Consider the following 25,704-nt stretch of genomic DNA (forward strand, 5'->3'; position numbering starts at 1 on the left):
GAAACCATAGCATGCTAGATGTTGTTTAGTGTCGCAAAAACGGCAATGGAACTGCAAACAATGGTCAATTGTGGAAAACCATGGTTTGACTAGACAGAACTAACCATATCTCCTTCCTCTCGATTCCAGCCACATTGGCAACGAACGGGCACAGCGTCGCTATTTGTAGGCTGCAACAGATGTGCTCGTGGTGATTGGTTTCTCTCTCTAGCGATTTCAGTGGCCTTGTTCTGAGAAAGCTGGGGTTTGAGAACAGCGCCTGCGTCTGAATAGAAAACCTTTTGTGTAGGATCCATGCTGGTGTCAACACTGGAGGGTTCGAGCTGTACGGTTTGGGTTAGTATCCAATACTTGTCAAGTACGGGCGCTGTTTCCCTTCGCGCTTACCATTTGTTGAAGAAATCTTCGGTCTGCCACATCTTTACGGATTTGAGTTGACTCATGCGGCAATTCTTCTGGGTCTAAGGGAAAATTTATCAGTTATAGCCGGAAGCGACGAATGACATACACTCACAATCTCGTGGGGATCCTGGCGTTTCAGCCTGGGCCTCAGCAGGTTGGTCAATCCCAATGTCACACTCTCGCGAGGTCCCATCTGAGTACTCGAGACTGTCGGGAATCTGATCATCGCCAACCCCAGACCACTGGAGGGAAGTGACTTTCAAGCTAACACTAAATATTCGTTAGTTGTTGTAAAGACAAAGATTGACTTGATATTCCACCTGTGGTGAGGCCCATGCATGACACCGCAAGACTGTGTTTCCTTTGTCCAGTTCTCTATCCGGGGAAAGGAAATTTCTTCAACGGCGGTGCTCTTAAATCCCGGTGGTTCATAGGTAGGCGGGCAATCTTCGGTGTACATCAAGTGGACATGAAGAAATCTCTTGGCTACATCATTCGTTAACAGCACTGAAAGAGTAATAGACAGTTTTTTCGAGTCCCATACACGGTAAGTTGGGAAGGATCATACTGAGCGTTATTAGCCGTCGGATGATCATTTCTAGTCCCATCTTCGCAGTTCGGAAAGTCCCCATTTCCATGATGCATTCGCCGTTATCAAGCGACACGCTCGCTAGATTCCCAGTCTTATCCTTGTCGTTAAGCCTATAAGCAAAAGAGAATGTGTAGCTTTCGAGGATGTGCAGAGGATTGTCTCTTTCACGGCTAATGGTAAGCTGCACAGCTTCTAAAACGCATTTATCAATGGCATCGAATACTCCATGTTCCTACATCCGTTAGCCACAGGTGCCAAAGCCCCTGTTTGAAAACTCACCAGGAGATCCAGGATGGCATCGGCGGTGGGACCACGGTTCCTTAGTAGAATTCTCAACGGCTGGCTTTTAGTGGATACTTTTGAGTTAGAGTCCTGTTCGATAAAATCCTTATAGGAAATGCTCGCGTTTGACTTGGTCTCCAAGTACCGCGTGTCGAAGCACGTCAATGGAAGGAATCCCCTATGGATAGAAATCAGTCGAAATTCAGCAGGCCCATTAGATCGATCCCACCTCAGGTAAAATAGAGATCCGATCTGTACGTCACCACCATTAGACGAGAGTTGAAGAAAAGGGTAAGCGAAAGGAAGGCCTACTAACCGATGCATTGAGCATGATCTGAACCAGTTCCTGACTCTGTTTAAGCTGCACTGCCGACTCTTGCCTCACCTTCACGTTATTCTGCACGGTCTCGACATTTTGAGATACCCCAACTCGTTCCACCTTTTGCTTTTGAACGGAGGTCACCGCGCCTGTTTTACCCAGGCGAGGAGCAACCACCATTGCACCAACAGCCTTCCCTTTCGGACCTGACTGAATGGTCCGCGCCATCGTAGCTTCACAAAAACCAAGGCTCGATGGAAGCTTGAAAATTGCTTGCTTGAGGGACAGATTGGAGGTTCTTTGAAAGTGGACGGTCCCGGCTCAGTCATGTGAACGCTGAATTGAGACGACAGTACGGTTGTCACATTGCGTAACTTGTATTGTGGTATCTTCTACTTCAGCAGAGGGCATCAAATATCCTAGCAGCCTTCTCATAGAGTAATAGTTCATAGTGTGTATGCATGCATGGAAATGACAAACACTGTTCATGCATTCATCTGACATGGATTTGGTACAGTTATTGCTTGAACTCTTGATTTTCATGGGATATTATCACATAGAATAATATCACAGGTGGCAGAAGGGAGCAGCCTTTTCTGGGCCTTGCCTGGCTGGTATCAATCTGAGCAATTGTTGTGCTCTTCGTTTCAGTCACACGGATTGATGCCTGCAGCGCACTCGGCTTTGGCTGGATGATAGAGCCATCTCTTCAGTATAAAAGATTGTTTCAATGGCTTCAAATTTGGTCTAGAGGAAATTTGCAAATAGAATCGCAGAGGTTTTTGCGTTTATCTAGTAAAGAAATAACAAGTAGGGGTTCGACAGGTTGCGTCTCATGTTATATCATCTGGAATTTGACACGTCTCAGGGAGAAAAAGGAGAGGAACATAATATGGCATGAGGGTAAAAGCATAGACCTATTGAAAATACATACAGAGCACTCTCATGGGCTTCATGTTCAAGCTTTGATGAATGATCCTTCAAGCTGCAGCAATGAACAGAAAGGGTCATCTTCTCTCCAATTTACACGCAGGTTGGCTGGTGTAACTTACAGTAATACTCGATGCCCAATGAGCTCGAGCCCACACGAAAATGGCTCAACAGACTGTAATCACGCTGTCTTGTAAATTACGGCCTGAGCAACCGCCACGCTTTCCGCGCCGCTTTCGCCTCTAACCTTGCTGTCATCCCCATCTTGACCTCCGGAACTCGTCCCCGCTGACTTCCTCATCCATCTCCCTCCAAGCCTATCTAACAACACTTCTTCACCCGTCTCCTTTTATCTTGCCTAGACTACAATACCTCGATATGCTCGTTATCACATTGCTGGGCTTCGGGAGTTGAGACTCTCTGTGGCGGGCGTTAGCAACTGACTCGCTTCCGTTGAAACCTCTTACCTCCCTTCAGCTTGCTGACCCCCTCGCTGCTCTATAGCTCTACCCGACCATTAAAAACAACCGTTCAGACCTGAAAAGTTTTGGCAACTCTCTCTCGAGCATCATTTACCTTGGAACCCCTTATCCTGCCTCCGATCCAACCAAACTGTGACCACCTCACGGCGAATCTCTGCACCTCGTTGCTCGGTTTCAATAGAAAGATTCGTTCAAATGGCTTCCAATGACGCGGCCCGACATACAATGAAAACTCCTGAGCGGTCTGAATACCAGGTTAATTCATCCAGTTTTGATCGTGCCAGCTGCAATGAAACCTCGGAGGATGATTCGCGCTCCGAACCCACCGTCGGCCAGTTCTCCTTCGCCCCCGCAACGCAAACTACAATCGTGACAACAACCACGACGACTACAACTAGCTTTCCACCCTTGGTAATGAAGGCACCTCGACCCCTGGACGGCCTTGACCCAAAGCATTATCCTCTCGCCAGCTCAGAGACTCCTCTCTCGCTAAGAGATATCAAATTCAATCTCAATGGACAGTCGATTGTTTTCCATGAGTCTGACCATGCAGCTAGTACTTTAACTGAGGTAGGAATATGCTATAAATGGAAACCCCTATGGAGGCAAAATTTGGCCAAATCATGCTGACGTGAATCGAAGCTTGGCCAGCAACAGGAGGCTCTCAGCGCTTCAGATGGGGTCATTAGGTCAGTCGCTATAGCGAATCCTTTACCACGTTCCGATTCAATCTACAGCCGGCTTCCTAGACATGGTCATCGCTCGCTCAATAATTTGAATACAAAACGACGTCGGGTCTCTCCCGTGCCAACTGCAGAGTCTTCACAAGATCCCAACCCTTCCCGCTCATTTGTGCCTGAACCCTCTACCTCCCGACACCCTCGACGAACTTGTTCGAGTGCCACCAAACATCCTTGGCACTTTCCTGACGTCGGATTGGCGACACCAGAAACGGAAAGTGCCAATTTTGTCCTTGACAGCGAAATGAATCAACCAAAGAAGGCATCTAAGTTAGGATTATTCGTCGAACGCCAATATGAGAGTCCATGTATAAGTGGCGAAAACCGCCGTGGAAGCCTTGACGATGGCGAGCAAACGTCGCCGTTACTCGAGCGCCGCTCGGGATTGCCTTCAGATACGTTGATGTCGTCACTATCGTCGAGTTCTGATATTGGTCCAAGGCCGGCCCGTCGCCTGCGTCCACTGGTCTCAAGATTGGTGGCCGTTGACGGAAACAGCGCTGAAAATTTGCCTCTGCCTAGTCCTAGGCTGTCACCTATCGCTGCAGCTAATGCCTCGCAACAAGAAGTATCATTCGATTCAACAGAAGATCAGACAACCGATACGGATTCAAACAATGATCTCGTCCAGAATGAAACCATTTCGTTGTACGATGTTGCCAGGAAGAGCAATTCGCGTGAAGGGGAAGCCAGGAATGTCATCGACTATGCGTCGTCCTCACTGTCGCTCATGGATATGCCCGTAATGCTGAGTTACTTTGAATCGATACCTGATGAGCTCAAATCATACGTCATGTATCAGCTGTTGAAACGGTGCCCAAAACAGACACTACATGTGGTAGCTGACGTCGTCAATCCCGCACTAAAGTGTGATTTCTTGGCGCTGCTTCCTTTTGAACTCAGCCTCAATATCGTCAAATTCCTTGATGTGCAGTCGATGTGCAGGGCATCTCAAGTCTCGAAGAAATGGAGGCATATTATAAATTCTGACGAAAAGACCTGGAAAGCTCATTTTGATGCCGCTGGCTTCAATCTCCCTGAAGCGGAACTTCAACAGGCGATCGAAGAGGGTTGGGCCTGGCAGTACTCAGGTGATTTTGAACAGGATTTACGTTTGTGTTCAGCCTCTGACAGCGAATCGTTGCCCCAAACCTCCCACTCCCGCGAGACTCCCACTTTGAACGATGCTATATCGGGCGGTTCACGAAAACTAAAGAGGAAAGCTGTGTCCATTCCCCCTGGCAGGGGCTCAGCGAAGAAACAGTTGCTAAAGGACGACTCTCCTGAACAGCACGAAATTGCTAATTGGATACATAATTTGAAAATAGCTGAAGGGCCATACGCGGCAGCTAATGCGGCAGCCCTTGCTCTTCCTTATCCAGAGATTGGTTTACCTTCACTTCGAAGTTTGCACCTTTACAAGTCGCTTTACCAAAGACATCACTCGATACGCAAGATGTGGATGGATCGGAACGCTAAGCCATTGCACATCGCCTTCCGTGCGCATGATCGTCATGTTGTTACTTGCCTCCAATTCGATACTGATAAAATCCTAACCGGGAGTGACGACACCAACATCCATGTTTATGACACTAAGACTGGCGCCATCAAATCAACCCTTGAAGGGCATGAGGGCGGCGTTTGGGCCCTTGAATATCATGGCAACACCCTTGTCTCAGGTTCTACAGACCGGTCGGTCCGCGTGTGGGACATTGAGAAGGCAGAATGTACCCAAACCTTTCAAGGACATACGTCAACAGTCCGATGTTTGAAAATTCTATTACCAACCGAGATTGGTAGAAAGCCGGACGGAACTATAGAAACAATGCCAAAGGAGCCTCTGATTATTACGGGCTCGAGAGACTCAAGTCTACGTGTTTGGAGACTCCCGCAGCCTGGTGACCCGAAATATTTTCAGGCCGGACCGGAAGATGATAATTGTCCCTACTTTATTCGGGCATTAAATGGGCACACTCACTCCGTTCGCGCGATTGCAGCCCATGGTGATACACTCGTGAGCGGCAGTTACGATTGCACCGTAAGAGTGTGGAAGATATCCACGGGTGAAGTTGTCCATCGATTGGAGGGACACAGCCTTAAAGTTTATAGTGTCGTTCTGGACCATCAAAGGAACCGCTGCATCAGTGGTTCAATGGACCATTTCGTGAAGATTTGGTCACTTGAAACTGGATCCCTTCTATATAACCTTGAAGGTCATGCATTACTAGTTGGCCTTCTCGACCTTCAAGCAGACAAGCTTGTATCGGCAGCCGCTGATTCCACGCTCAGGATTTGGGACCCGGAAACGGGACACTGTAAAAACATCCTAACTGCACATACTGGTGCAATTACTTGTTTTGAGCATGATGAGCAGAAAATTATATCCGGCTCTGATCGCACATTAAAGATGTGGAATATCAAAACGGGGGAATGTTTCAAAGATTTACTCACTGATTTGAGCTGTGTGTGGCAAGTCCGCTTCAACGAACGAAGATGTGTTGCCGCCGTTCAAAGAAACGGACGCACATATATTGAGGTAAGCCATCCCGGGTGTCGTTGATAGGGATCAGAATTGACCTTTGCTTTTAGGTGCTTGACTTTGGTGCGTCGCGTGATCGGGTTCCAGCAGATCGGTTGGGCCGGAGAATCGTGGTAGATAGCCACGGCAAAGAAATACCGGAAGCCAACGAACGGGCCGGTGACGGGAACGAGTAAACCATACGACCTCGAATCAGATTATTTTCGCTTCAAAAGCCTGCTTTACTTCGCTACTTCATTGTTTGAAAACTCATTGGGATTAAGACCTCAGTTCTTCTGATCTTTAAACATCTATGATACCCGCACATGATTTTTTCTTTGTGGAACAAGCACCCCTACGAATAGCGAATGAATTCGGTGACAATGCATGCTTTAGATGCTGGACATGCATAATACCAAGACTGTCCTATGCACTTGCTGAATCAATCCCTTCGAGGCGGACAGGGTGGAGTTGAGGACCTGATGACTTGATGCATTCAAATGGTGATAAAATCTAGGCGTTGTGTATGAGTTATGGGTGATGAATCTCGTGTTTAATTCCGATGGCCGGTCACAGGTGCACAGCATTTGATATGTTAAAAATCATTTCTTTTTTTTATGGGCATTTTATTTTTGTTTGCATGACATTTTATCGTTCGGGAGTACAAGGGTTTAGGAGTCCTTGTACACCACTACTCTACATACTTTGTTGTTAGCGTCAGACTCTGGGTTTGCTAATTTGCCGTTTCAAATGGTCTCCTTGGTGATGTTTTTGGAGGAAGAACTGATAGAGGAAATATCATGATAATCACATTTATTATTGGATTCTCTCTCTTATAGTGTATGGCTGGCCTACATCCTCAATGTGCGTACCCAAGTTCGCTTTTCCTATATAAAAAAGCCCTGTTTTCTCTATGGGCTTGAAATGGGATTCAGTCGGAATGGTAGGCGCGAGCCGTCTTCCTTTGGGGGTTCCAACCTCTAGCCGCAGCATGCCGCCCATGGGGCTCACTGTTATCTAGCAAAGTCCGATGATTACTATGTTACATGGCTACAGTGCCGTCGAGGGGTCAGGGGTCGATACCTAGGACTTATTCTTAAATCCTCTCGGAATTTGATCAAATCCAGTTGCAAGAAGTATCGCCCACTGAAGAGCGTTTATGCCTGTCGTTATTCTTCTACGCTTTTTTCTTTCCATTTGGACGCTGCATGCGATCACATCACCTAAAGGCCCTGGGCCCTCCATGCTTGGATTTAAAGGTCGGGCAGCTGAAAGAATATTTTGTGCAGTCTGGGATAAGCGAAATAGGCCGGATTGAGAGGCTTTGGGCTCGCATCCTTTTTTGCGATTATCTATTCCAAGCGTATGATCCGATTTCGTGAGCACGAGTTGGTACGGCACAGCGAATTGGCGGAGAAAAGCGAGAACGTCGTGGTCCCGGGGCTTGAGGCCGACTTTCCCGTCAAGGAGAAGAAAGATGCGCCGAAGTCTAGAAGGGGGAAAAGTATCAGCAAAGTGTCGCCAAAAACAAAAAGATTCTCCTAGATGCAAACATACTGTTTTCTCTTTTCCAAATACTTTTGAATCTCCTGGCCCCACTCCGCCTGGCTACCTTTCCCATATCCAGGAGTATCAACAAGAGCTATCCTCGAATCTTCATTTTTCGTCCCACCGAGACCAATCGCAGATATCAGTTTTGTCCTTCCGAGTTTCTTAGATGACGCGCAAATATCCTCCCCGACTAGCGCATTAATGATTGAACTTTTGCCCACATTGGACCGGCCAATGAATACAACTTCTGGTATTGCGGCTTCAGGGATGGTGCGGAATATGTCTGTCCCCCAAAGATAAACGGGAGAGTGTTTCGAGCGCGTAAAAAAGTGCTTCGCGTATGCGAGTTGGGAAGGTTGAGGGGGGAGCGTGTCGTGGTAAAGGCACGGGTTTTCTTCGGTAAATCCTTCTGGAAGACTGAATTCTGTATCTCGCTCTTTAACCGGCGAAGAGGTTTGCCCACTCTGGATGGCGGGCTTGCCGGGGTTCACTGGCGTTTCAGTCGCATAATGTCGAGGCAATAATCGGATAAAAAGGCAGTTGTGCGGGCGGCGGAGAGCACGAGAAAAAGGAGATCTCATCGAATAAGGCTAGGTCTATTAAAACAAAAAAGAGACAAAGAATGTACCCAGTAAGTGAGCAAGGGGGTAATGCTCATTACTCTCATGATTGAAAGCTCGTCGATGGAATGCTAAATATCCGGTGCAAACACGTCAAACAAGCTCTGGCTGATAAGCCTATCAACTGGGCTCCGCCTACATCACCTCCTGCAACATCTCCAAGAGTATCTCGACAGGTGCCTCATGTTACTGAATATTTCCCATAAGCATCGCAAAAAGCTATACAACTCAAATTGACTAGCTGGTTACTACTTTATAACCATGATAAACGCAGTCCTTGTGTTCAACAACAGCGGGCAACCCCGCCTTACTAAATTCTACACCCAATTGGTAAGCCAGTGCAAGTATAGCCCATGCTTCTTAACGCATTAGTTAACCTTTTTTCCGTTGCTAGGATACACAAACGCAGCAGCGCCTGATATCACAAATCTATAGCCTTGTTTCGCAACGACCGTCCTCAGCATGTAATTTCTTACCTTTACCACCGTTGTTATCGCAAGGTGTCAGCGAGGATGCGACGTCAGGACATTCAGACGCTCCAACTCAAATAACATATCGAACATACGCTACACTTTCCTTTATCCTTATTTCAACGTCAACAGAATCGCCGCTTGCCCTGATCGATTTGATTCAGGTCTTTGTGGAAGCCTTAGACCGTCTGTTTGAGAACGTTTGTGAGCTGGACCTGATTTTTGGATTTGAGACGATGCATGCGGTATTAGGGGAAATGATTACTGGTGGTGTGGTTATCGAAACAAATCTCGATCGGATTGTGCAGGGGGTTAAGAGCCAAGAAGGGTTTAAGGGGCGAAGGAGAGCAGTCGAGGCGGCAAGTTCAGGCCTCGGACGCTCTGGGATTGCAGGTTTGGGGGTTCCTTGGAGATAAGCGGTTCATCTTTTTTCTTATAGATTTCTATCGAAGGGTTAGAACTTGCACTCATTGCATGTTGGCGACATATCTAGCGCATTAGTTATATGACTGGGATTCGCACCCGCTACTTGAAGCATATTCTATGAATCGTAACTATGCCTTGTGTAGAGGCAATTTTTCACAACGATCAATCTACTCCAGCAGCCTGTAATCTGCTCCGTCTCATCCTCAATTGTTACCATGCCGTTCTGTCACTGGGCAGGATTCCGCATATCTCGCTCTAATGTTTCGCCGACTCCGATTTAGTCATCCGGCCTAGACCCTTGAAAGTTCGGGTTGATGGACAGTGCCAAGACTCGCTTATGATTTGGCGCTAAGGCACAACCGAGAAATATCTCGCACTTCACACTCTTGAGATTCCTTCTTCCTTTCCTCGTCTTCTTCAGCAGTCAACGACGCAGCGCCAACATCGAACAAAATGGTAAGAATATCATTATCCAGCATGATCTCTTGATATCTTCTCGAGCCTGGGTCTGGTTGAAAAGCCACCCGGCTAAATCAATTCCATCAAGCTCAATGTTCTGATTTCAGAATTAATTGTCTTGGTGATGATATGGCTTGAGTGATGGTGATTTGTGGAAACACATAGCCATCGTCTCTTTAGAGAAATAGAAGATGCAGTCCTTGGTGAACACGATTCGCTGACAGATCTTCTTTTCTCAATGACAGCCCCCAAAGAGTGGAAAGAAAGTCGCTCCCGCCCCCTTCCCCCAGGGGAAGGCTGGTGCTGGCAAGAAGGGCCCTAAGGTTTGTGACATCTCGATATACATCTCGCCGATGCAAGCGCTAACATCGTTTAGAACCCTTTGATCGAGAAGCGCTCTCGCAATTTCGGCATTGGCCAGGACATCCAGCCCACTCGCAACCTCTCCCGTATGGTCAAGTGGCCCGAGTATGTTCGTCTTCAACGTCAGAAGAAGATCCTCAACCTCCGTTTGAAGGTTCCCCCGGCGATTGCCCAATTCCAGAACACTCTCGACCGCAACACCGCCGCCCAGGCATTCAAACTCCTTAACAAGTATCGACCAGAATCCAAGGCCGAGAAGAAAGAGCGTCTTCACAAGGAGGCCACCGCCATCGAAGCTGGTCAGAAGAAGGAGGACGTTAGCAAGAAGCCATACGCCGTGAAATACGGTCTCAACCACGTTGTTGGCTTGATTGAAAACAAGAAAGCCTCCATGGTCCTCATCGCCCATGATGTTGATCCAATTGAGCTTGTTGTTTTCCTTCCTGCCTTGTGCCGCAAGATGGGTGTTCCGTATGCTATTGTCAAGGGCAAGGCTAGACTCGGAACTGTCGTCCACAAGAAGGTAACATCTGTTCTTTTGGCCCAATTTAATACTACGTGCTAATATAATATCATTAGACTGCTGCTGTCCTTGCTCTCACTGAAACCCGTGCCGAAGACAAGAGCGAATTCGCCAAACTTGTCTCTGCCATCAAGGAAGGTTACAGCGACAAGTACGAAGAATCCAAGCGTCACTGGGGCGGTGGTATTATGGGTGCCAAGGCTCAAGCCCGTCAAGAGAAGAAGCGCAGAGCCATCGAGACTGCTGTCAAGATCTAAACCATTGTGTCTGAGTTCTTTGCCTCAGTTGAAATGGGTTCACGGAGTTCAAGTCGGCGTTGTACATTGACGAAAAATTGCGTGGATTACTTGAGGGCACACGAATAATGTTAACCTGACATCCCACAATGCATGTAGTAATATCGAGAATCGAAAGACTATGCGTATGGGTCTATGTTAATGAGCTTTCTTTCCTGTTTGATATGCATATACCCGGGCGCAAGGAGGTCTTCTTATGGATTCAAGTCAAACAAATATGACAACATTTCTCATGCCATTGAATGAATTGGGTCCATAAAAGGCTTAGGCTATGGTGGGCGGATCCACGACGTCTGAAAGAAGTTGCTTGTACTTTGTCTGACCCGGGCCAAAATAAAATATCGAATCGTTAAAGGGAGAGATATATGGCGAAAAGCCCTGTCCATTAGACCTTAAGCTAGAAGGGTTGCGAAAATCATGAGACCCAACAACATTCCCACCGGACCCAGTCCCAGGACCCTCTTTTTAACATGCCGACGCCATAATCAAGCATTCCAAACACAGGGAGAAAAGGGGTATTGGGTAATACTAAAAAGGATAACTGTGATACCACGAATTTCATATCAGAACATAACAAAAGTAAACATTACTGATTAACAACTTATAATTTCAATGTGACGGAGGCGGTCGTGACAAGCCTTGTCTTGCCTGGTAAGACGGCCGACCAGTCAGTTTAACCATTATAGTACTCCCGTGGAGCTCAAGGGCCGGAAATATCGACTCACCTTCATCTGCTCTATTCTAGCTTTCAACTGACTCGTAACTTCGGCCGCTCTCCTCCAATTCTCAGCCGGTTCACCCTGTGACGTTATCCCGTCGGCGCCTGTCGCACCAGCCCTTGTCGAGGTTCGGGCGGGACTGCCTCTTCCTGAAGAATATGTCGATCCCACAGGAGGGCTAAATTTCCGCTGACTCGCGAATCTTGAGGTCAGACCAGGTGATGTCAAACCATTGTTTTCCTTTTCCTCGCTCGGGCTAGATGAAATGTAACTTCTTGGTCGGGCACCATCAAACCTAGGCGCCATATGTATGCTTGATCTGCGGTTGTCGTCCTGATATATCCCAGCATTGGCTTCGTTAATTCCCATATTTAGGCCAAAATGATCCGTATATGGCTCTGGTGGGCTCGCCGCATTCGCTCGCATCGCCCTTGTTAATTCCCGTTTCAAGCGATCTATCTCTCGTTGCTGTTTCTGGACTGTTTGTTCAGCTGCTTCAGCGTCACTCCTTGCGCGCACGAGTTGAGTCTCTTTAGCTTTTATGCTCAAAACATCTCTGGTATGGTCTTCTATTAATTGTGCATTTTGATTCTGCAATTCGTTGATTTCCGAGTTGAGCTTCGCACGTTCTGAGCGCAGATCTTCTGTCAATTTTGATAACCTTTCCTTCTCTAATCGAAGTTCTTCCAACTCTGCGCGCTCGATCACAGACAAGCCGGGGGGCCCTTGATTGGACGCAGGATTGGATGGAGGGGCAGATTCAGGGGCAGTAGGTTTCGCAATCGGTCGACCTGCAAGACCTCGTCCGATTCCAAACTTGGGTTGGCTAGGAGCGGGTTGGGCTGCCGGCGTAGGCTCTTCCACTGGCGGAGATATTGTGCGACGTTGAGGCGATGATAGCTGAGGAACTGCTCCACCTGGACCCCCAAGTTTTCTTTGAAGTTTGAGGCCAGCGCCAGGAGTCGCAAGGCCGCTAGACTTGGGTATACCTCCGAGCTTCGAAGGAATTCCTTTGGTTGCTGGTTTCGCTCGGGTGGGTGATAAAATAGCCGCGCGAGCTTCTTCAGCTGGTGGCTCCGTTGAAACGGGAGCAGGCTTTTTGAGACCTGCACCTGGCTTCTTGACAACCGTACGCTTGGGTGCAGGACCAGGTGCAGTCTTTGGGGGGCCAATTATGGGCTTTGGCCTATCCTTAGCCTTTACTTGTGCCGTGTCGAAGAATTCTTTGATCTTAGTCTTTCTGATATCGTCGAGTCCGTCGAGGTAGGGGTTCATAGCTCGTTCTCCCATAATCTTCATCAAAGTGCCCAGGATCTCAGCACCACCGGAACGGGTTACTTCGCTAGATTCTGTGAGCAGCTTAGTAGCGGCTTCAGCTATTGATTTTGTCTCTGCTTTGGAGGGAACATCTCTAGTGTTGCGGAGGCAGCGTATTAAAAATTTCAGCGTCTCTTGCTTTACCTGAGGGTTCTTGTGCTTCAAAAACTCCAGAATGTCCTCCAAACAATCGGAGAGGTCCGTCGACGCGAATACGGAGTCTAGTGCCTGCCCAAGAGCATCTGCAACAGTCTGCTTCTTTTCTTTTAGACGCTCCATAATAGGTGCCATTATCACTGGTCGATATTTCCCGAATCCCTTGCGTAGGCCTTTGGCGAGAACGTCAATTGTGTTTGCTGCCACCGTAACGACCATAATATTGGCATCTTTCATGCATTTCGCTAGTACTCGCATAATTTCATCAAACGGCGCTTCTTTGATTCGTGGAACGTTGGCAACTGCATAAAGAGCGTCTATAGCATCCTTACGATCTTTCCACTTTGATGATGCTACATTTTCATGAAAATTAGCGGGTACTTTTGCCATGATATCAACGGGCTCTGCAAGATCAAAAGCATCAATCTCTCCCTCGGCGACGTCCTCTTCAGCATCGGCGCCCTCTCCAGGCTCGTCGGGTTGGGCACTCGCGGCCGCCATGGCTTCCTGTTGAGCTCGTGTAAATCTTTCTTGCTTTGGTGCCGGTTCTTGCTTCACAGTCTCAAACAATTTTTCCAGGTCTTGCTGCTGCACCGGCTTCAGATCACCCCAAAACAGAGGTTTCATTGCCTCTTTCAGCCATCTGTAGAGCTCCACCGTTAAATTTTGGGCTTCGGCTCTAACATTCTTATCCGCATGACCGAAAACTTTGGGCAGTGACTTTAGCACTGGCTTAGCGTCGACAACTTTGCAGCCGTAGTTATGGTAGATTGCCGTGAGGGCAGATAAGGCAGCCGCAATAACCTTGGGTTGCTTGTGGGACAGGGTCCCAGTGATGTCTTCGATCACTAGGTCTGGTTTGTCCAGTTCAATAAACAGCAGTAACGCTTCCAGTGCGTTTGTCTTCGCGGCAGGTCGTGTGGAAGGAAGTCCCTTCTCTACTATAGGAACAGCGGTTATGCTTCGTGTCCTGACATTGAATCCACCCATCAGCATCCCACTCAATACATTCGGGTTGTGTAAATAAAAATAAACGCACCTTGAGCATGCTTGCAAGCCAGCGTATTTTAGAAAGGCACAATATGCCACGAGACCTTCCTGTTGGGCGGCAACGTTCGAATCCGCGACAGCCCCCTTCCACAGGCCGGGATCTTGCAAGAACGGTCGAAACACCGGGTCGGATTCATCTGGAGACTTTTGGAACTGCTTGGTGGCTTCTTCGTAGCCCTCCTTTCTCACTTTCCAGTTCTATTCGCAGCATGGCTCGTCAGTCAAACGGATTTCCACCACGGCGAACGCGAGGGGTAGAGAGAGATCCGACCTTATGAGCAAACCGGTCCGGTAAGGGTAACGAGGAGAAATCCTCAGTCTGCTCAGCCATAGTCTAGACAGCGATTAATTCCGACAATCGGCCTGCGACGCGAGTTTGTCAGTTGTCAATTCCACCTGGTCGCGAGCGCCCATTCGCTTCGCGTCGCATTGGGATCAGGGAAGTTGCAAGGAAAGAGCAAGCGTACCTGCATAAAAATAGAATAATGTATTAAAGCAGTCCCATCAACAAAGGAAGAAGCTGGATTGCAAACGGCCAAAGAGTTGGGCTCAAGAGTTTAGGCGCGGGTTCACTCAATGAATCGAGGGGAGATGCAGGGGAGGGACAAAAGCAACCGGATACGGGGAGTTCCTTTACAAGAGCAAGACCCGTTGCTCCCACACACAGACTCGGAGGACGTATGTAAAGCGAGTCGGGTTCCTCTGGCGGAAAAATTTAAGCAGCCGAGTTGGATTCAAGCGGATGTTTATCATACGCTTTTTAGGGTCAACTGTCAACATTCACCGCCCAATGAGGGTTCGGTCACTGTGGTGATCAAACCACAAACCACCAAACCATCGCAGGCTGGATTATATACACTGCTGCTGGCGCAAAGATGGGAGAGCTGGCAATATTGCTCCATTATTCGCCATTCATATCGTATGGTTACATTCTATTTGTGCTTTCAAATGATGCAGCCGATAGGAATCCATTCTAGCTTTACTGTGAGTTTCATGGCAGCAGTTTCTGGCAATCATAGAATATAGAGAGTAGTGGAACAGAGCCAACAACGGAAAAGCCCTTGCAGCATGGCTGGCATTGTCTCTAAATTCCAATAGTATTCGGGTATCAGATTCAGTAAGGCCTAAATTATTCAAAAGCAAGCACAGATGCGCGTGCCCTTACGTATCCTCAGCAAAAGAATAAAATGCGTATTTCTCTAAAAGCGAATTTTGAAGCCCCTTGAAAGAGTGGAAGAAAAAGAAGAGGTATCCATAAGCACAAGAGAGCAAACTATGCACCATTCAAAAAACAATAAAGCGCGGAGTGAAGGACCTGGGAATACTGCCTAAAACAAACCAGCAGAAAATAAAAGATATAACGTCCATGGGTGAAGGTTAAGCGAATTGACAGAGATAAACGCCCGTCCTGTGAAAGAAAACAAATATACAATAAATGGCTCTCATAGAGGAGAATAGCCTTGGACAAAGGAAAGCAGAGCAGTCGAAATAGCCAAGAAGAAATAATCCCATTAAGCTGACTCTAGAATCCCAGCCATAACTGATTGGTCTGGCGTTTGCGTAGTAGTGGCGGATAATGAGGGAATCTTGGTTGGGCAATCTGATGCGACTACTCACTGCTCCGGAAACACTTCAACAGACAAGAACGCCGATACAATCTAATATATCCACGAAACGAAACCGTACTTAAAAACCTTGAATCTTTGTGTAAATGTATGTAGCTCGAAGATCAACTCAGAGATCAATCAAGCTACCGCCCTGCTGGGGCTGTCGGGCACCAAAGGGATTATTGTTTGGCTGCCCAACAAATCCTGTTTGCTGCGGAACTCCGGTGAAACTCTGAGTTAGGAACGGATTGTTGCCGGTTTGTGCTCCCCGAAGCGTCTCCAGACCCGATCCGGCCGAATTGATGAACATCCCGGGTGCTGTGTGTTGTGCGGGAATACGAAGGTCACCAACATTGCCGAAAGTATCTTGCCCCTCGCCAGTCGCAAGGAGAGCATTGAGGCGGGCACGCTGCGGGTCTTCTGCTCTAGGCGGATTGAATTGCTGTTGTGCTTGGTAGTTCATTATCGGATTATTGAAAGAAGCTTGCGTAGCAGTTCTTTGTTCAGCAAGGGTATTGAGGGATGGAGGCCCAGTCTGTTGCGGATGGGACTGTTGTTGTGCTTGAGCGCGAGTGAACGAGGATGCGAAAGGGTTGTTGGATCCGGTAGGGGCGGGTTTCAGTGCGTCCGCCGGCTGCTGTTGGGTCTGAGCCCAAGGATTGTGGCTTCCAGGTTGAAGGAAGTCGTTTTGCTGCTGCTGCGGTGGCTGTTGCTGTTGCTGTTGCTGGGCCCAGATATCACTACCATAGGGGTTATTATTGCTGAAAGCCGTGTGTTGAGGCTGAAGGGTAGGCTGAGGTTGCAGAAAGCCAGTTTGCTGCTGTGTAAATTGGGACTGGTCAAATGCTGATGGTTGATTTTGGAATCCATTGGGGAATCCATTGGCATAGCCCGTTGGCTGCGACTGGAAACCAGTAGGCTGTGAGTATTGGTTGTTTAAAAAGCCGGTTGACATTGGCTGTTGCGCGTCAACAGGATTGCCGAACCAATCCACCGCCCCTTGTTGCTGATAGCCCTGGTTGTATCCGGTAGGTTGTGGTTGTGCTGGGGTGGTCGTATCGTCAAAGAGGGAAGCGGCATTGCTCTCTTCCAGTTCACGTCTGCGGAGCTCCTCTTCCTCCTTGCTAAGCCTGATTGCTTTTGCAAGCTCGTCGTCCTCCTCATCCGACCGCGACTTTTTCTCTCTTCGTTTCTTATCCTCTTCAGCTTCATGTTTGGATGCTTCGATAGCAAGGCGATATTCAAGATCTTCTTCTTCGGCGTTCCGCTGTTGACGTTCGCGTCTACGGGGGGGTCGATATCCCATGTCGCTCCCTCCGGCAATGCCCTGCATGGCGTCCTCATTGCCGCCAACGCGAGATTTCCAGAGTTTTCTATCCGATCGTTCGCTCCGGAGACGATCTTCGTCAAGTAGTAAGGCGGTAAGTTCCTTCGCAGCGACTCGAACTGGTGTAATGATAAGTCAATACGGCCTGGCATGTTGCAGGAAATCAACTAACCGTTTTGGCCAACATCACGGCCGTCTTCGTCAAAGTATTGGAATTCGCGCAGAGTCTTAATGATATAAATGTTTTTCCTTGCCCATGTGACGACGAGCTCTGAGCCTTCGTGGAGACAGTAATCCAAGACCTTTAGCGACTTAAGGACGTGACGCCAGTTTTTTCCCTTGTCGTTCAACCGTTTGTCCAGCATATCCATAATCTCATGGAAGTCGGTAGGACTATCATCATGTAAGCAGGCATTAATCGAGGGGGCCCTTAAAATCAATTGCATACTTGTTGAATGTGAGAGCCGCGATCTCGCTCATCTCGGTGCCGGTTGGGCCCCATGGATCATTACTTGTAGCTGATAGAGGCAAGATCAGTCTTTCCATCCGAGGATATTTCATAGAGACCACCATACCATTTCGCACTTTAACCTGTACCGATGAGTATCCCTTTGTAACATTTTTCACGCTCCTCACAACCTTCGACATGTTTGCGGTGGAGATGGGTTTGATTCGAGATGGACAAAGGGGCCGGCACACGGCAAAAGGAGGTGGAAAACGGAGAGGGCAGACAAATGATCACTTTGGAATTTGTGAGTTTGCGCTCTCTCTTTCCAACATCAAATAGCTTCCAACGATTCGGAGCTTCGAAGCCTCAGCGGCAATGTGCGGGCAGTCGTGTGCAAGTGGCGGAGTGTAGTTGCAGCCAGTTGGGGTAACGCTGGACCGACTGATGGTGTCGTAATAGCGCGAGAGACCAGCTGCGGCTTATGTAATTTGCTTTAGTAAGCACCATCCTCTTGGCACTGGCTCTCATGTTTTACTGCTAATCTACTCCGTACTCCGTACTCCGTACCTTTTTCAGATATCCATTTAGGGTTCAACTGTGAGAGTGCTCAACATTCTGAAGCTCTATAATCAATTGAACCGCGTCTTGCCGTAAAGCCCGATCGAGTCTATCTTTGCTAGCTTTAGTTCTAAGCCGCGAACCATCCGGTGAATCGTTCCAACATGTTCCACGCTGATTGTGCTGAACTACGGCTAGAGGAACAACCTTTATCTCGAAATGTAGCGGGAAGCCCTAGGCGGAAGAGCTACTCACAACTTCCTGCTCGAGCTCCAAATATCGCTCCTCCGCTCCTTTAATACATTGAATATTCGCTCCCAGCTTATTCAATGTTTCCACGTATTCATCATACGGATCAGAGTCGAAAACGATCCCTCCTCCTGCTTGCAGGTATGCAACATTGTCCTTCAAGACCATCGTCCGGAGAGCAATGCAAGTATCCATCGTGCCGTCAACTATCCGTTGTCCATTCAAGGCACTAGTATTATAGCCGAAGTAACCAACGGCACCGGCGTATATACTTCGTTTTTCTCCCTCCATCTCTGCAATTAGCTCCATAGCCCTGACCTTCGGGGCACCGCTGACGGTACCAGCAGGGAATATGGAACGAAATGCATCAAAGCGGGTTTTATCCTCGCGTAAAATCCCCGACACCTGCGATACGAGATGCTGTACATGTGAGAATTTTTCGACGACCATAAGGCGGTCAACCTGGGTTGTGGCAGGGTCACAGACTCGGTTGACGTCGTTTCTAGCCAAGTCAACCAACATCACATGCTCCGCACGATCTTTCAAGCTTCCCCTAAGTTCTGCTGCCAATTTTGCGTCCTCTTCCGGTGTCTTCCCCCTCTTCACGGTGCCTGCAATAGGGTGCGAAATAATTTTTCGCCCCTCATCTTTGACGAGAAGCTCGGGGCTGGCACCAACAATCTGGAAGTTGCCGCAATCGATATAAAAGAGATATGGAGATGGATTCACGGTGCGTAGATGCCGGTATAAGTTAAAGGGATGTAAAGTGGTTGGGCGAGTAAGTCGTTGAGACGGAACAGCTTGAAAGATGTCTCCGTTTACGATATGTTCCTTCATCCGTTTCACATGGGTCTCATACCCTTCTTGCCCAATATTTGACGTATAGACCTGATCTCGTTTGATCGGAGGTTGTGGAGGCAGCGGCACATTCGGATCCAAGAGTATATTAATCGTCGATTGGATGATTTTCCCAGCAGTCTGATATGCTGCTTCGAGTCCTTCTTCACTCTCCGGGACGGCCATATACGTAATGACCTTGACGACCTGGAAGAAATGATCGAAAGCAATAATCGTGTCACACAACATAAATAGCGACTCGGGAACACCAAGGATATCCTTCATCGGCCGAGCAGTTTTTGGCTCAAAATATCTCACGCAGTCATATCCAACATACCCAATAGCTCCCCCAGCCATTGGCGGAAGTTGTACACCGGGAATCGTAGCAACGCGGAACTGGGACAGCTCCTTTTCAAGGAGTGGTAACGGATCGCACGCCGGTCCATGGCCAGGTCCAGTTGTGAGAACTTTCTTAGGATCTAAAGTGAGAGTAACATTAGGATCCCACAATCGTCATAATCGAAATGCGAATGAAAACACACCGGCCCCAACAAAGCTATATCTCCCAATTGTCTCTGTAGTCGCAGCACTTTCATATAAAAACGAGCGATCCGATCTTTTCACACCAGGGTGCGTCAGATTAGCACGCGCTGCTGTAGAAAACACATATTTCCCAACACCTTCCCAATAGTTTCCAAGGAATAAAACGCGGAAAAGGCCTACTTTGCAGCAATCTTTAAATATGCCAGGGTAGGAGTGAGGAGGTCGGCGGGTATCGAAGCGCTGACTGGGACCATATTCGGCGCATGCGGTGCACCTTTTGACTGGGAGAGGACATCGCGCACTGTGTCCAGCGGCGGTTGGATAGTCGCCTATTCAGCCCAATTCATATTAGCAGTGGACTGGGAACCATTTATCGAGCAGTCGACAGTGCTCAGTGTTGGGAGTTTTTACCCTCGGCGCCATTGCTTGATGGAGCGATGCGGGGCAAGGGCAGATTAACGCCTCGAGGGATAACTGATATTTCAATTTAAATTGGCTATGGCTATGCAGGATGGGATTTGTGGAATGAACAAGTACCCTTAAGGATCAATAACTGGTGAGAGGAAGTTGAAGTACCTGTGAGTAACCACTAACTAGTCTCTCGATAACTACTTTTGTAGAGCACAGCTTTTTGCTCTGATTTTGCTTCCGCTCAAAACTCTCCTCCAAATTCGACCCCACAGATCATGTTATGAGACGAAAGGTTGAATAACCTAATCTTATAGCCCACAGAGGTAATAATTGAAAAGGTTGAATCAGAGCGAACAGGTGAAGATTCGTAATTTATTTCTGCATAGGATTCATCCTGGTTTGTAACTCAAGAGAGCCTGGAAAGAATGATTGAAGAAACCAGGAGCTTAGTGCATTGGAACGTGCTGTTTGTTGATAAATGGTATCCGAAGGGAAAGCAAGTATGTAGTTACAGTACAATAACAAGAGCAAACCATCTCTAGCTGTCTACCGACAATCACTACCATACCGCCAGGCCAAGTAGTAGAAAGGAAAGTGACATCCCCATTGAACCATGAAATCACACCCAACGCCTTAGCCATGTTCTCCAGCACCCCCGGCCCTGTTCCTGGTTCCAACAAAACTCCTATTATCCCAATGGTAATGCAAAAAGATCCACAAGAATAATGCAGTATTCCACCAGATCAACTTCAAGAAGGCCATGATGAGTTTCACTCAGGGCTCTTCGACTGAAGCGCAAGCGATACCGCGAACATGAAGGGTAGATAGAGAGGCAGCAAATGGCTGAGCACCCCATATCCGTCCAAGGTATTATTAAGAGATGGTTGTCACCGCTGAAGGTTTATAATTGCCATCTAACGCAAATTAGTAAACCTGCAATATACCTGAACAAATTGGAGATTCGAATGTACCTTTCTGCCAAATCCTAAAGCAAGCTTTTTGCCATCGCTATCCCATGATAACGGTCGATCCATCATTGACTCATCTGACAAGTCAAGCTCCATAGGGCCCTCTTGATTGGCCTCATCTGTCGGTTTTTCAGATGCCGCATCCCACGTTGCCATAGGTGTACCACCTCGGTCAGCACACCATATGGAGAGTTTAGTGTAGCTGGCAGCAGCGATAGCATACCCATCTGGGGTAAAGCTAAGTGCAAGGGCGGGAGACGCGGCCCCAAGGAATAACCGGTAGTGGCACTGCACGACTTTCGAATTTAAATCCACATTCCAGAGCTTAACAGTATCGTCCATAGAAGATGTAGCCACTGTGAAAGATGTCGTAACCGAAGATTTAATAGACTTCTGGCGCGGGCGTATTTCGAGCCCGGTAATATCTCCGTGATGAGCAGTTTCCACGTGGATGTCGTGAGTAGGAATCCAAATATGCGCAGTTGAAGTCGACGCAGCCACAGCAATGGGCATCTCGTTTGTGGATAACGTTTTTAATAGTGTCCAGGGTTCCATCTTTTCTCCAGATGTAAAAGTTTTAGATACCTGGATGTTCTCCCCAACATTGCACTGATAGATGAAACCATCTCCACATGCAAATATATGATAGCTTGTACACCACACAACGTCGTATATTGGCCTATCGATTATTTCTGGGTTTATGAGAGAATCTGGCCGCGATTCCTGACTCCACAAGAAAAGTTCGGAGCGTTCGCCATCGCACGCTACAATGGCAACCTGCGAACCCTTCTCGGCCCATCGCAAGCCTGAAACCAACCGCGGGGATTCCGGGAGCACATCTACGGCAGTTCCGCTCGCATCGTACATCGTTATGGTCCCAAAGAAATTATCGTAGGTGGCCACAGCAAGCATTTCCCCAGTTGAGTCCCAGTCCATGGCCGTAACGCATGAACTGGTCACTAGCGTCGTGCGAGTAGGGGGCGTAGAGGGGCGCTGTCCCGACAACTTCCATAGTCCGCAAAACGTATCACCAGCTGCAGCAAAAGTAAGGGGATCATTTGGTCGCCAAGCGGTGCGCATGACATGACTCTCCCCCAGTGCGTCTATCAGTGCGGTTTCCGGACCCAAATCAGCGGCTTTGATAGGAGATACTTGCACGCCAACACTTTGCCCTGTCGTTAGCGTGAAAATCGGCGTTTGAGGCTCTTGCTCCTGCGATTCGATCATGCCGACGTCCCCGTCTGCGTCGACTACAGCCGTAGCGGGAGAGAAAGGTGGGCGAGGTGTTAGAGACGGTTCACCAATTTGCTCGGGTCTGTCAACTTCCATTTCCACGCCGTCTGCTTTCGTGGCAGCTTTCTCGAGCTCACTGGCTTCGCCATCCCGTGGATTTACAGTTGGGACGCTTGCAGTCGGAGTTTGCGCTTTGATTTCACCATCAATTCTAGGAGTCGTCCCGGCAGATGCAGTAGACATTGGTTCTGCATTTCCGGCTATGGTCGTTTCCTTGGTTTCGGTGGAATCTTGAGCTGTCTCAAAGGCGCCAGTTTGAATGTCGCCGGGACCGAAGAATGAAACGTTAGGGGAGACTGAGTTCCCATTCTGTCAATCTTGTATCAGTGCTTCATGAACTATGGTATGGAATCTTTTCGACAGCTACCTTGTCCACCGACTTTTCAAGGTCATAGTATTGAAGCCCTTTCTGGATCAAAGTGACCAGCCCATGCGTTTTGATGTACGGGGCAAAGGGTAATTTCTGGGGATCATGGTTCCAGCCACGCTGTAGCATTACCGCTGCTTCCCCATGACCTAAGCATCATATCAGTTGGGTTGAACTAATCTATGCTGGTACAAATCCATTAACGAACCTGATTCTTGCAAATACCTAAGCCCATGGGATTAGTTTAGCCCAGTCATTATTGCAAGATAGAAAGAGCGACTTGCCTCCAAATTAAATAATTGACATGGTGTGAAGTGAGAGGGCCAGAAGCCATGGCTACATACGGATTTGCTGCAGGTTGCAGCAACGTTTGCGAGGTAGTATCGTCCTGCACATGTCACGTCTCCAAAACGGCAGCGGGAGCTCAAGTCGACGCCACAGCTTGAGGGTACTCAGTCCGCACCATGCGCAACCGGAAATAAAACCTGGAGATCGGTATAGATATTCCTAGTCAAGGAGTGGTCGGTCAAGGCCCACGATTCAAACCGATGCCGCTCAATCTCGGTCGAAGAAACGCACAATGCCGTATAATGGTATGATTAGGAAGACACAACACTTGCGATGAAAGAAGGTCAACAATACACAGATCGGAAAAAGAACAAACTTGTTGGCATGACAGGGGAGGGAGAAGCTGTTCGTCACTTGAGGGTGGATCTTGGAACGGTGTTTGGATCGAGCCCCGGGTGTTTGCTGAGACAGATTTCTTGTGGTGTCCAGTCCTTATTTCAGCAAGATTGCGCCAGCAACAGAGTACCACTGATATTCGCAACTTCTCAGGCTGCTCGCCTCTATCGAATAATCTCTTCTCAAACTGTGTTTCGCATCCGAGGGTTGCAGCGACAGCAAGATGGGAAGATTAGGTAATCCACCAAAGCTTGTCCTGAATTCCAGATGTGGCTTGGCAGGTCTTGGCGCACTGGGTGGCGCATGCAGTCGGGAAATACCCCACTCATTGGACAGATCGCCGGTCCGCGTTGGTGTCTTCGCTGCGCCGCTCTTCTGGTGTGCCTGTTGCACCATCCTTTTGATCGGGTTCAGGAAAGTAGCACATCCATAGTCTTGGTGATACGGTAGGCACCCGGGGTGTTTTTACTCAAGACATGTCTTCCAGCCTGGATTTCTTTCTCCGTATGAAACGTTGTCCAGCACGTCCTTGTCACGTGCTTTCCATCTGGAGCCCAGCCAATGCCAAGAAGTGTTAGGTAACCGACTCTTGAGCTTCCTGAGCAAACAATCGAAACAGCCCGATGAGATGAACTTCAAGGATTGCTCGAGCAATACCATCCTTTTGTGTGGGCGGCGATAGGGGTGGGTGAAGCTTCTTTTCCTTTTATCGTTTCAAAACTTAGCTCTTGACCCAAAGACTATGGCTCCTCGCATCAGCATTCCGCCCGTTACGAGGGCTGTCCTGGCCGGAATGTGTTGCCTCTTCTTCCTCTATGGCGTTGCCCGATCGCGACAATTCGACTTCAGCGTATCTATCCCGTATATCTCGCTTGTACCCGCCAGGTTTCTCTTCAACCCTTGGACCCTCTTATGCGCTACCTTTGTTGAAGATAACATCTTCACGATGATTATCAGCGGAGCCACGACTCTTTATGGCGGGAAATACCTGGAACGTGCCTGGGGTTCTACGGAGTTTGGCAAATTTCTCCTGGTTATTACTCTTTTGTCGAATACAGCTATAGCGTTTCTTTATATTATCGGAGCCGCTCTCATCGGAAAACCCAGCATTGCGTAAGTTGGATTGAAGTACTGGTGTCCGAAATTTCAATTGATGCTAATCTGGTCTACAGTCAGAAAGGGATATGTGGCGGTGTTGCAATTCAAGCCGGTTTCCTGGTAGCCTTCAAACAATTAGTTCCAGAGCACACAGTGACGATCCTCCGGGGCATTGTGAAAATGCGCGTTAAACACTTCCCCGCAATCTTCCTTGTACTGAATGCCGTGGGCGCAATGGTTGTGGGAACGGATATTGTTTTCAATTTAGGCTGGCTCGGATTCCTGATTAGCTGGACGTATCTTCGGTTTTTCAAACGCCAGCCCGACCTTTCTGGCACTTCCACAAATGCTCTCGGGATCAGGGGTGATGCCAGCGAAACTTTTGCCTTTGCGTGCTTCTTTCCCGACGTTATCCAACCACCAATCTCGTTCATCTCAGACAAACTATATTCAGTTTTAGTGGCAATGCGTGTATGCACCCCGTTTTCGGCGGAGGATATTGCATCAGGGAATGAACAAGCTATTGCACGAGGAGAGGCTGGACTTCCAAGTCTCTTGAACCCCACCGGACGGGCGGACGTCAGATCAATGGGTAAAAGGGAGGAAGCGGAACGACGACGTGCTTTAGCACTTAAAGCCCTCGATCAAAGGCTCCAAGCCGCGAGCGCGAACAGAGTTCAGCAGCCAGCGAACCCTACCGCGGCATCGTCTCAATCCCCATCCCAACCCAATGCACAATCACCGGCCCCAGCTGTAGCTCCTGGCCAGAGCATGCTGGGGGAAACTAGCTACACCCCGGACAATGCATGACAAAGTGAATCTTTCTACTCTGGAGTTTCGATTAATGTTGATATGTTGGGCGCACCATTTAAGACTTCTTTTAGCATGCACGGGTATGATATTGGTTAGCGTGAGGTTTCCTAGCGGTTGTCACACTCTGATATATGGCTTTTCGACGCTTTGTACTTTTAGACTTTTCATCTCAGCTTGAGTCACTGTGACTGTAGCTACAATTATATGCCTGGCACCAAAGCTTCCAATTCTCTTTTGCCTGTACTAGGACCGCCTGACCTGTTTACCCAGGCCTTTATATATCAGA

General features: G+C 48.3%; 9 protein-coding genes across 9 annotated transcripts; 3 read left to right on the forward strand and 6 right to left on the reverse strand.

Annotated features, from left to right (window-relative positions):
* Nucleotides 1-89: 89 nt before the first annotated feature.
* On the reverse strand, nucleotides 90-1,823 carry UREG_05402 (uncharacterized protein; the record flags this gene model as incomplete). The annotated part of the gene is made up of 7 exons (XM_002584667.1): nucleotides 90-323; nucleotides 388-461; nucleotides 515-672; nucleotides 723-888; nucleotides 971-1,226; nucleotides 1,274-1,528; nucleotides 1,593-1,823. The coding sequence occupies 7 exons, from the start codon at nucleotides 1,821-1,823 to the stop codon at nucleotides 90-92; spliced, it is 1,374 nt and encodes a 457-aa protein (XP_002584713.1).
* A 1,379-nt stretch (nucleotides 1,824-3,202) lies between these two features.
* UREG_05403 (cell division control protein 4) lies at nucleotides 3,203-6,462 on the forward strand (the record flags this gene model as incomplete). The annotated part of the gene is made up of 3 exons (XM_002584668.1): nucleotides 3,203-3,577; nucleotides 3,659-6,283; nucleotides 6,337-6,462. 3 exons carry the CDS (start codon nucleotides 3,203-3,205, stop codon nucleotides 6,460-6,462), a joined length of 3,126 nt encoding a protein of 1,041 aa, XP_002584714.1.
* An 886-nt stretch (nucleotides 6,463-7,348) lies between these two features.
* UREG_05404 (uncharacterized protein) lies at nucleotides 7,349-8,397 on the reverse strand (the record flags this gene model as incomplete). Its single annotated transcript, XM_002584669.1, has 2 exons — nucleotides 7,349-7,754; nucleotides 7,823-8,397. The coding sequence occupies 2 exons, from the start codon at nucleotides 8,395-8,397 to the stop codon at nucleotides 7,349-7,351; spliced, it is 981 nt and encodes a 326-aa protein (XP_002584715.1).
* Nucleotides 8,398-9,785: 1,388 nt separating this feature from the next.
* Nucleotides 9,786-10,934, forward strand: UREG_05405 (60S ribosomal protein L8; the record flags this gene model as incomplete). Its single annotated transcript, XM_002584670.1, has 4 exons — nucleotides 9,786-9,788; nucleotides 10,037-10,114; nucleotides 10,168-10,625; nucleotides 10,781-10,934. 4 exons carry the CDS (start codon nucleotides 9,786-9,788, stop codon nucleotides 10,932-10,934), a joined length of 693 nt encoding a protein of 230 aa, XP_002584716.1.
* Nucleotides 10,935-11,582: 648 nt separating this feature from the next.
* On the reverse strand, nucleotides 11,583-14,546 carry UREG_05406 (uncharacterized protein; the record flags this gene model as incomplete). The annotated part of the gene is made up of 4 exons (XM_002584671.1): nucleotides 11,583-11,621; nucleotides 11,699-14,135; nucleotides 14,205-14,413; nucleotides 14,487-14,546. The coding sequence occupies 4 exons, from the start codon at nucleotides 14,544-14,546 to the stop codon at nucleotides 11,583-11,585; spliced, it is 2,745 nt and encodes a 914-aa protein (XP_002584717.1).
* Nucleotides 14,547-15,949: 1,403 nt separating this feature from the next.
* On the reverse strand, nucleotides 15,950-17,797 carry UREG_05407 (uncharacterized protein; the record flags this gene model as incomplete). The annotated part of the gene is made up of 3 exons (XM_002584672.1): nucleotides 15,950-17,268; nucleotides 17,322-17,542; nucleotides 17,598-17,797. The coding sequence occupies 3 exons, from the start codon at nucleotides 17,795-17,797 to the stop codon at nucleotides 15,950-15,952; spliced, it is 1,740 nt and encodes a 579-aa protein (XP_002584718.1).
* Nucleotides 17,798-18,389: 592 nt separating this feature from the next.
* On the reverse strand, nucleotides 18,390-20,207 carry UREG_05408 (anthranilate synthase component I; the record flags this gene model as incomplete). Its single annotated transcript, XM_002584673.1, has 4 exons — nucleotides 18,390-19,720; nucleotides 19,784-19,857; nucleotides 19,965-20,113; nucleotides 20,196-20,207. The coding sequence occupies 4 exons, from the start codon at nucleotides 20,205-20,207 to the stop codon at nucleotides 18,390-18,392; spliced, it is 1,566 nt and encodes a 521-aa protein (XP_002584719.1).
* Nucleotides 20,208-21,082: 875 nt separating this feature from the next.
* UREG_05409 (uncharacterized protein) lies at nucleotides 21,083-23,219 on the reverse strand (the record flags this gene model as incomplete). The annotated part of the gene is made up of 4 exons (XM_002584674.1): nucleotides 21,083-21,109; nucleotides 21,167-22,765; nucleotides 22,824-22,972; nucleotides 23,168-23,219. The coding sequence occupies 4 exons, from the start codon at nucleotides 23,217-23,219 to the stop codon at nucleotides 21,083-21,085; spliced, it is 1,827 nt and encodes a 608-aa protein (XP_002584720.1).
* Nucleotides 23,220-24,249: 1,030 nt separating this feature from the next.
* On the forward strand, nucleotides 24,250-25,415 carry UREG_05410 (uncharacterized protein; the record flags this gene model as incomplete). Its single annotated transcript, XM_002584675.1, has 2 exons — nucleotides 24,250-24,620; nucleotides 24,680-25,415. 2 exons carry the CDS (start codon nucleotides 24,250-24,252, stop codon nucleotides 25,413-25,415), a joined length of 1,107 nt encoding a protein of 368 aa, XP_002584721.1.
* Nucleotides 25,416-25,704: the final 289 nt, after the last annotated feature.

Source organism: Uncinocarpus reesii, genomic scaffold, assembly GCF_000003515.1.
Source record: "Uncinocarpus reesii 1704 scaffold_3 genomic scaffold, whole genome shotgun sequence".
In the NCBI taxonomy this organism is placed as follows: Eukaryota; Fungi; Ascomycota; class Eurotiomycetes; order Onygenales; family Onygenaceae; genus Uncinocarpus; species Uncinocarpus reesii.